The 9,900-nt window shown below is 32.9% G+C and overlaps 2 protein-coding genes across 3 annotated transcripts; one reads left to right on the plus strand and one right to left on the minus strand.

Annotated features, from left to right (window-relative positions):
- The first annotated feature begins 1,266 nt into the window (after window positions 1–1,266).
- Window positions 1,267–5,496, plus strand: LOC107473372 (COMPASS-like H3K4 histone methylase component WDR5B). 2 transcript variants are annotated; one of them, XM_016092916.3, is made up of 4 exons: window positions 1,267–1,798; window positions 2,644–2,886; window positions 4,040–4,347; window positions 4,826–5,496. In XM_016092916.3, the coding sequence occupies exons 1-3, from the start codon at window positions 1,376–1,378 to the stop codon at window positions 4,331–4,333; spliced, it is 960 nt and encodes a 319-aa protein (XP_015948402.1). In that variant the 5' UTR covers window positions 1,267–1,375; the 3' UTR covers window positions 4,334–4,347; window positions 4,826–5,496. The 2 variants fall into 2 exon arrangements, with proteins under 2 accessions (XP_015948402.1, XP_015948401.1); XM_016092915.3 differs by having other exon boundaries at window positions 4,862–5,496.
- Window positions 5,497–6,881: 1,385 nt separating this feature from the next.
- LOC107473371 (uncharacterized) lies at window positions 6,882–8,322 on the minus strand. The gene has a single exon (XM_016092913.3). It carries the CDS (start codon window positions 8,068–8,070, stop codon window positions 7,087–7,089), a length of 984 nt encoding a protein of 327 aa, XP_015948399.1. The 5' UTR covers window positions 8,071–8,322; the 3' UTR covers window positions 6,882–7,086.
- Between the last annotated feature and the right edge of the window lie 1,578 nt (window positions 8,323–9,900).

Raw genomic sequence — 9,900 nt, forward strand, 5'->3', positions numbered from 1 at the left:
TACTATTACCACGATTCTCATTTATAGGTCGAAAGCTCAACCTGTTTTATTGAAAAATATCACAGGTCAAATTTGGGAGTTGTGATCTGTTTAGCTATAATCCGACCAGTTATACCTATAAATCAGAATCTAAATAAAATAAATAAAACATGACTTATTTTAGTTAGAGAGAATTTCAGTTATAACGGATTTTTTGGTATAAGTTCAAATAACGTTTAGAAGCTGTTACTACAAAATCAGGCTAATATCTCCGACAGCTTTGCAATACTAAGTCAATGGAGTAACTGCCTATAGCATAACAACTTTATAAAAAGAAGAAATCCTAAAAGGAGAAGGTACGTTATTCACTTTGAATAATATTATATTCATTTTCTATTCTTACTAACTTGAACGTCGAAGTGTCTTTCCAGGTGTCTGCGACCGCCGTTCCTCTTAAAGCCGACGTATACCTCATCTTATCCATACGAGAACGAGTTTAACCTTAAAACGGACAAGCTATACCTCCTTCAAAGCTTATAACAGAACATCTTCTTTGGCTCCATGATTAGTGTCACCGTTAACAATAGTTGTAGTTTTGGTCGTTGATAATGAAGATAATGATATTAACGAGGGAGATAGTGAAATGGATTCTTAAAAAAGAAGTGTGATGAAAATGATAGTAGTGATAAAAAATATAACATGAAAGTTTTAGTTTATTTTTTTTAATTGAGTCAATTAAAATTCAGTAGGATTCGAACCCAGATGCAGTTCTGACTATCTGTCAGAGAAAAAAGAACGATTGGCTCTATATCAATGGAATCTCATCATCCATACATAATGAATTGGTGTGATATATTCAAATCATAACATATGAACAGTAAAAACTAATATTTGTATTGAGACTAGAACTCACAGGGAAGACTATTTATGAATAGAATCAAATATGAATGGAATAAAAAATGCAGTATATACAAACAAATGTATTCAGTTATTGGTGAAAAATCAATATACTTCTAATGTCAAATCGGGATCAACTAGGACAAAAATAAAGCATTGGGTAGAACTTTTCTTTGGTGTCAAGGTAATAGCTATTGTTAAATAAAATTTATTTTTTATAAATATAAATTTATTTTTTTAATTTTTTGAATAATTTTATTAGTATTTTAAATATTTGTTAACAGAAATAATTATTTTTATTTTATAATATTTTACAAATATTTTTGTTATTACAAAAGCTGATAGATATTTTCATGGACGTCTCTTAGGATGGGATTTTGAGTGTTTAGTGTTTACTATTGAGACTTGAGAGAGAAAAAAAAAGCACCGACCAAAGCGAAAGTGAAAAACAGATAAATTAGCGCGAAATATCGCGAGGGAGTTTCATTTGTGTCCCGAAATGGCAGCAACGAGCACGACCACGAGCGGTAGCGGCAGCCAACCTTACCGTCCGTACAGGCACCTCAAAACCCTAACCGCCCACGAACGCGCCGTGTCTTGCGTCAAGTTCTCCAACGACGGATCCCGTTTGGCCTCCGCCTCCCTCGACAAAACCCTAATTATATGGTCCTCCGAAACCCTCTCCCTCCTCCACCGCCTCACCGACCACTCCGAAGGCATCTCCGACCTTGCCTGGTCCTCAGACTCTCGTTACATCTGCTCCGCCTCCGACGACCGTACCGTCCGCATATGGGACGGCACCTCTGGCGAGTGCGTCAAGACCCTCCGCGGCCACTCCCACGCCGTCTTCTGCGTTAACTTCAATGACCAGACTAACCTCATCGTCTCCGGATCCTTCGATGAGACCATTAGGGTTTGGGAGGTATGCTTGTTTTTCAATTTCATCACGTTCTGATCATGTCTATTATTCAGTTAGTTTGTTAGATTCTGGCACAAGGAGTAAAATTCCATCAAATTAATCTCTTGATTGGCTATAAAATTTCATTACGTTAATTGTGTGGGTCAGTTCAGTTAGTTAGTTAGTTAGTTAGTTAGTTAGCTAGCTAGCTAGCTAGTTGGTTGGTTGGTTGGAGTTTGTTGAATATGGAGTGAGTAGTAGATCGTTAAACCGAGTTTGAATCATTGAGAAAATTTCGATAGTGAGAAAGTGAAGTGCATAACACCCTTGCTGGCACTTTCTCAGTTTAGGAAACGTTTCTCATTTAAGAAGATTGAATTCCTGCCAAATTAGTCCCAAAGTTGGTAATGCTGTTTCTGTCTTTGTTGTCGCAATGCAGCATGGATAGCAGCTCAATAATAATATTGGTGCTATAGTTGTGGTTGTTCACACTATCTCCACATCAGTTGGGTTAGTATTTGCCAACTTCAGAGATCTTAGGAGAGGTTTCAAGATTTCCGAAGTCAAACTTGATGTGGAGATTAATTTGAGAGTTTACGAGTCACTTAACGTTGGTTGATTTTTTCTTAAAGTTAGACCTAGAAAAACAATTGCTTATAGTCATATACGTAATGTAATCATTTACAAACTGCAACTATGAGCTCTAGGTTATTGACGGGACTAAATTTAGATAGATATGTTTTATTCCCTGGTTAAAAATGAGTTATGTACATAAACCATTTCTTTGATATGATTGAATTAATGAAATCATTATTCTCTCGCTTTTTCTCTACCTCTGAAGTCTGAATTATTCTTAGCTTGATTGATAGGTGAAGACGGGGAAGTGTATCCATGTCATGAAAGGCCATACCATGCCAGTTACTTCAGCACACTTCAATCGTGATGGTTCGCTCATTGTGTCTGGAAGCCACGATGGTTCTTGTAAGATTTGGGAGTCGGCCTCCGGGACGTTGCTCATGACACTTATTGATGATAAGGTCCCTGCTGTTTCATTTGCGAGATTCTCTCCCAATGGCAAGTTTGTACTTGTTGCCACTCTGAATGATACCCTTGTAAGTTTTGCTTTGTTTTATTTATCCTGCCATCTCATTTATTTTACTTTTGGAGTCTATGGAAACAGGTGAAACTAATAAAGAACATAAGAGGGACATGATTTTTCTTGGGAATCATTTGATTCTAAATTTTGTATACAAGCTAATCCAAACATTAATTAGTTGCTCGAGTTTGATGCAGTGACAAGGGAATTAATGGTATAATGATTAAATTGGTTTGGAAAGACGATAATCCAGTTATCAACCATAAGTGGTTGGTTGCAGTTGAAGGATAATGTAAACATGTCGCCACTCAAGCTGCAAATACCAAACTAAAATTAAGCATTATTTTGAAGGAAAAGTTAGCTAATCTTCCTAATTATCACATGTACTTAGATCAATCATCGGGGAAATAAGTTTTAAATCTATAGTGGCAAGCGTTAATTATCTATCATCTTTAATTGCAGTGGAAATGAATTGTGACCTTAGACAAACTTTACCTATAATGTTAGAGCTTCAAATCCTATAGTTTCCATCTTTGAGATAAGTTTTGCCTAGGCACCAGCCCTATTAATTCAATTGTTAAACTATGAAAGTTGTTTCATGTTTTCTTTTATGTAATGGCTACAGATTTCTATTTCCAGTGTTTTGGAATCTAAGTTCATTTACCACTTTGATTTGTATATTAATTAGTAAAACTGTTATATTATTCCAGCATATCTTCAAGCACTACATTTACTTGGTCTGGCCCTAATGCCAGTTGTTGCAATTTTGGTGAGGAAAATAATTCTTTGGCGGTTAGTTTTTCGAGTTTGTTCTAAGAATGTTAATCTTGTGTACATAGATTCCTAAGGTTAAGATACACATGTTTAAACTTGCGGGCTATGGTTCTTGAAATCAAGCGAATTGACGTACCAAAATCTTGTAATATTGCTGGTTGTCCCCAGTTGAACTTTTTGCTCTTAAATTAATCTATAAACATTGCAAGTATTGGGATAGATAAGTTTGTCACTAATCCTGCACTATCATTCGTGGACGAGGTTTTGTTTTACATGGTTTCTGAGGTTTCAGGTCTATGAGAGTTACTTCCAATTCTGATATGTGTCCATAATCTAATAGAATATTAGTTTAGTATATCCATTAATAACATGCCAATTAAATTCTCCTGTTGCAGAAGCTATGGAATTACTCGCAGGGGAGGTCTGTAAAAATTTATACAGGTCATGTGAATAGAGAATACTGTATAACATTCACATTTTCTGTTACACAAGGGAGGAGATATATTGTTGGAGGATCAGAAGATTGCTGTGTTTATTTATGGGATGTTCAGCAGAAAAATATGGTTCAGAAACTCGAAGGCCACACAGATACTGTAATATCTGTTTCCTGTCATCCAACAGAGAATAAAATTGCTTCTGCCGGCTTAGATAATGATAGAACCGTGAGGATATGGGTTCAGGATGCCTGAATAATAGCTAAACCGTATGTAGATTCCCCCCTCTCCAATTATGCTCTTTTACATACAGTTTTGTTCAAGACATCAACTGCAACCATGCTAATTGTTTTTTATTTATAGTCTCTGTTTTTGAATTTTCGCATGCATATGCATGTCTGCTTTCAGTATTCTGTGGCCTTGTTTCCTTGATAAACACCTCTTCGATATTTATCTTCTGGCTCTGTTGCTAGCTGCTATTAGTTGAATATTTTCTTTGTGAAGATTTGAGACAAATTGATGATGAGCATTTTCTCGGTCTGCCACTCTGCCTAATTGATATTGAATGAACAGTCTCAAACTCTCAGTCAGATATTTTAATCAGGGTGAAAGAATTAGAGTCCTGCATTCTGTGTCATTGTCTTGTTTATTTTCTTATACTTGGTATTTTGTTGCGTCATGTATTCTCATCATAGATGCTGAACTAATCAAACATTCAATTTTTCATTCTCTGGTGATAATGAGAAGTGGCTGGCATTTCAACCATTCAAATCCTGCCTGCAGGTTGTATAAATTTGGATCTTGATTGTGGGACACCGATGGCGCTTTGCGTTGTATTAATCAATGAAAGGTGCATTTCATGTAACTTGCAAATCAGTAAAGCAAGGGGGAAAAAAGCTCAAAATTATTAGAAGCCTGTATTCAACCAATCTTTTTAGTATTTTTATCGTTGCACTATTGAAAATAAAGCTGCTCCACACGATTCCTGTGGTGCCGAATTTTTTGTTCTTTTGCTTTATGAACGGTGGCATTTTGCAATTTGCATGATCCATAAAAAGAGAGTGAACGCTAGAATCTTATGACATGAATATATAGAAAAGTTTAAAGGACTCAACATCGTTTTGGGTTCCAATAATACTTCTTTGATTAGGTACAGCGGTATGCTAACATACTACGTTGGAATTACCCGACAATGTGAGAAATAATGGCATTTCTACAATCCATTATTTGAATGTAATGCCACGTTAGCATCACTTGCTTGTTCAGTTGGACAAGATTTCTTAACAAAACCATGTGTTTGGTATTGTAATGTCACTCAGTTCCAGTGATTGAAAATTTCCCTTTGTCTTGGAGGAAAACGGTTGTAATGTTTTTGTTGTTATGGAGGATGGCCTACATCACCTTCCCTAATTCAGCTATAGCTACTGTCAGTGTATATGTATATACTTACAATTTTTTTTTTCTGGTTGTCTACGGTATTCCAGTATTCCTTAATATTTCGGTGAACTTTATTTAAGGGTCTTCTACTAGTCAATACAATGGGTTGTTACATCTATAAGATGAGATTTTAACTCCTAATATTTGTTTAAGCAAACGGATAAACTGACCATTCGATCAATCCAAGTTGGTTAGATAATTTGGTTTTGGTATTATATAATTAAGTAAAATTGTTTTAACGAAGTAATCTTATAATTGAGCATTATTTGAATATTACTTTCGCTGCATACTTACATGTCACTAAAGTGATTAAAAATAGAATATAGAATAGACTTTTGTAGCAAATATACAATATCTACGCTAATTTCAAGCTATTGCGCCGAAATTTTATGAAGTTTGCATAAAATACATGGCAAAGATCTCTCTTGGAGCATGCATCTATGATGAAATAATTTCCCTTGCGTCCGCAATCTACATTGATTAGAATAGTGTTGACAATTGCGACTTTGATCTATAGAGATACATTAAACAAAACGTTTATATTATAAGAACTAAGATTAAGTATCATACCTTGTTGACATGACTTTGTGTGTCCCATAATTTAGGTAGCATACTCTGCATGTTTCATGTTATTCTGCAACCTAACATTAAAGAAGCTTTATCCTTTCAGTTTCACCAAAATTAATTAGTGCTGAACCCGAGACATTGTTCATTAATTTCTCTTATTTCTTTTATTTTTTTATATACTATGGTTACTTAATTTTCTTAGAAAACTTTGCTTAAAGTGAAATAACAAAAATTTTATATATTCATACAAAAATCAGAAATCAAATTAGTCCTTTTATATTTGTATATAAATATATAAATTTAATTTTGATACACTGTCAGTTTAAAGTAGTTTTACACGTGTATTCAATTATGTAATGTCACATCAGTAAAAATAATTATCTTTCACGATCTTGTGAATGGTCATCCAAAAAACCGAATGTAATTGTATGAACTGTATAAAACGTTTTACACTGCTAATGCATTAAAATTAAACTCATATATATTATTTAATTTATTTTAATATATATTTTATATTTTAATATATTCTATACGGATGGTTAAGTGTATACATACATTTACGTAGCATGGTCGGTGAAATAGCTGCCAAACCACACAAGTCAATTAAGCATTTCTCCTTGGATTCAGGGTATCTGAAATTAATCTTTTAAAAAAAAGTCAAATGCATTGATTTTGATCAGGATTTTGCCTACTGGCTAATGTTTGATTTTAACTTCTACAAATAAAATACAAGTCCATCAACATTGCTAAATAGTTAAATGTTATTATGGTTGGGTTCTAGTTGAAGATTACAATCACAATGAAGATTGAAGAGACTAAGAAAAGCTAAACCAGTAAAAACTAGAAAGCAAATTATACATATCCAAGATGAGAATCAAAAAATAAATAAAAATAAAATAAAATTGCCAGTTTCATGTACTTTTTTTTGTCACATCACTTTTGAAAATGTATTTATCAAAATCAGTTCAACACTCGAAAAAAAAAAAAAGTAACAACTCTATTGATTACTCATTCTTCCAAGCATACAAAATGAGAGAGAATCCAAGACCTTGCAACTGTGAATCCTTAAACTGTTGACAATAAGCCCAAGTTAATGCATCTTCATGATGATGATGATGATAGTGATGATCTTCAGAAGAAGAAACAGATTGAGATTGAGTTTGGAACATGAACACAGCATTCCCCATAGAATTCCCAAAGAGCCAATTATGCACATCCCAGAACACTTCCACTGGAACCCCATCAACCAAAATTGTATGATTCCCTCTGAATTTCCATTTCAACCTCTTCACCTGAATCACAATCTTGCTATCAATTCTTATCACAAGACAAGGATCACTGCTAATACTATTATTACTATTAGTATTAAATGTGTCACATTCAATTGTCACATTGTGCAATGGACCCTTGTCACAAAATTGAGCCTTTGCTCCATAACATTTCTTACCAAAAACATGTTCCCTCTTTGCAATGAAAATTGCACCAGAAGATTGATGAAGATTGTAAGAAATTTCATCATCACCATTATTATGATGATCAAATAGTTTCTTGCATGCATCCTTTTTGAGATCACCAAGGAGCAACACCATGACATGGTTGAACATGATTGCTAGGTAGTACCCTTCTAATGGTTCAGGGCCAGAACCAAATTTTGCAGAGCTCAAATCCCAAAAGATGTCAACTTTATTGGATTTAACATCAAAATTCTTGGACCCTTTTCGCCTTGAGAACAGCCATGGCTTTATGTCAAACTTGCAGAGACAATGGTTGCTGAAAAGATCATCAATTCCCACACTCAAGCCTTGTCCCATTAGGGTTTTTGTCCATGTCACTGTGATGAAGCAAATCGAAGAACTTCCTTGCAGCTTGCACTGGTACACACATGTCACATTTTGTGCTGATCTTGTTGTTGTTGTTGAACCTAAAGAAGATGATGAATCAGCAACTTGAACACCATTCTCACCGAAGCAAGAAGGAAATTCCCTCATTATGCAGCAGCAAGAAGAAATTAAAAACTATATATGAACTCAAGATTGAAGACTTCTTTAATTTTCCTATGGTTTTGGCTAACTAATAATAATTAAGCAGAAAAAGGATAATAGTAATAACAATATATAGCTATATAAACAAAAGGGTATGTTTCTTATGTTGATTTTGTGTGAACACAAGGAATTATAGCTAAAATGGTTCAAGATCAAATCCAAAAGACTTCACTTTTGACATGGGTTTTTAAGAGAGAGAATGTGTATGGTGGCTTTAGATGTCAAATTATGTGCTGTGACCAAGTGAGTAATGACCAAATTCCTAATATGAGAGATTAGAATATGGCAGGTGAACATGAAAAGGGAGAGGTTGCTTTAAGCACGTGGGGTACCATAAAGGTTAGAAGTTGAATTGCCCCATACTATTGATATTCATCATTAAAATCAAGCAAATGGCAACTGGCAATTGGATAATGTTGCTACTCATAATCATGTTTCTTTTTTATTATAGTTATTATTATTTGCTAAAAAAAATAGGTGAATTTGACACCGGTTAATTTACTATAGATTAATTTCTGATATCTAGCTAACAAGTCCTCACAAGTTATAGGAAATATATCTTCTTAATTTTTTTTAATACTTGAGAAAATAAAATATAATCTCTTATATTTATTTTTATAAGTAAGACAAAAAATAAATATGAAAATGAAAGAACAATAAAAAATTAAATTAAACAATTAACACCATTTATTCCCCAAATCACAGCAGTATTCAAATTTAAGAGATTTTTACTAAAATATATGCTGAATTTTTGCTATGTTTATCAACTCCTTTTTATATAATAATATTTATTTGATGAAAACAAATATTGTCACTTTTATTTTAATAACATTATTCTTTTTTCTACAAATTTATACATACATACAATGTAAAAAATGATGTGTGAAATGAGAATTGATATTATCATTTCTCTTATTTGATAGTTAAGAAAAATTAAAGAGTATATTGAAAATCAGTCACTAAATTAATTTTTTATTTAAAATATATGTTAAAATAATAAAATACACATTAAAAATGAGTTAAATAATACATATATGTATACACAATATATAATAATTGATTTAATGACTAATTTTTTATATGCACATAATATTTTTAAAAATAAATATATTTTTAAAGACCTTTATCTATTCACAATGGGTTGAAATTTACTTTCTTATCTTTAATAGGTGTCTTTTACTTTTAGTATTTTTTTATTATAATTTTTGTATCTTTTGGCTTTCAGGAATGACAGCCTTTGTAAAATCCACATACATAACCCATCAACACTTATTACCATTATTCCCTTTTCAAAAGGCTTTCTCCTCCTCCCCTCAGTACTCCTTTTCCTTTTCATTCTTTTTTTTTAAAAAAAAAGAAAATTAAAGAAGAATCATTTTCTGTTCTATAATTATGTCTTGTGCTAAAGAGGAGACAAGATTGCAATACTGTGCCCAGCACAATTGTTAGAAAATCATGAACAAGTAAGTGTAATATTCAAGTTTTAAAATGTTAATTAATAATTATTACTCTATTTGGTGATTATAGATATCTTTCATTATCAAATGCTAATATTATAAATAATTGCTTTGAATTAACATCATGAAGGTATTAATTACCCAGGCTTATACATGTTTAATCAAATTAAAGCGTTAATTAAGCACTAACTTTATGCTTTCATAGTCAAGATTGGGTGATGTGTGACCTTTGCCACAATTAGTGGTAATAACTCTGATCAAGAAAAACCAATTATTATAGCTTATAACTCACACAGCTTTTATGATTCATTTTCCAATC

The sequence above is a fragment of the Arachis duranensis genome, chromosome 2 (genome assembly GCF_000817695.3).
Source record: "Arachis duranensis cultivar V14167 chromosome 2, aradu.V14167.gnm2.J7QH, whole genome shotgun sequence".
Lineage (NCBI taxonomy): Eukaryota > Viridiplantae > Streptophyta > Magnoliopsida > Fabales > Fabaceae > Arachis > Arachis duranensis.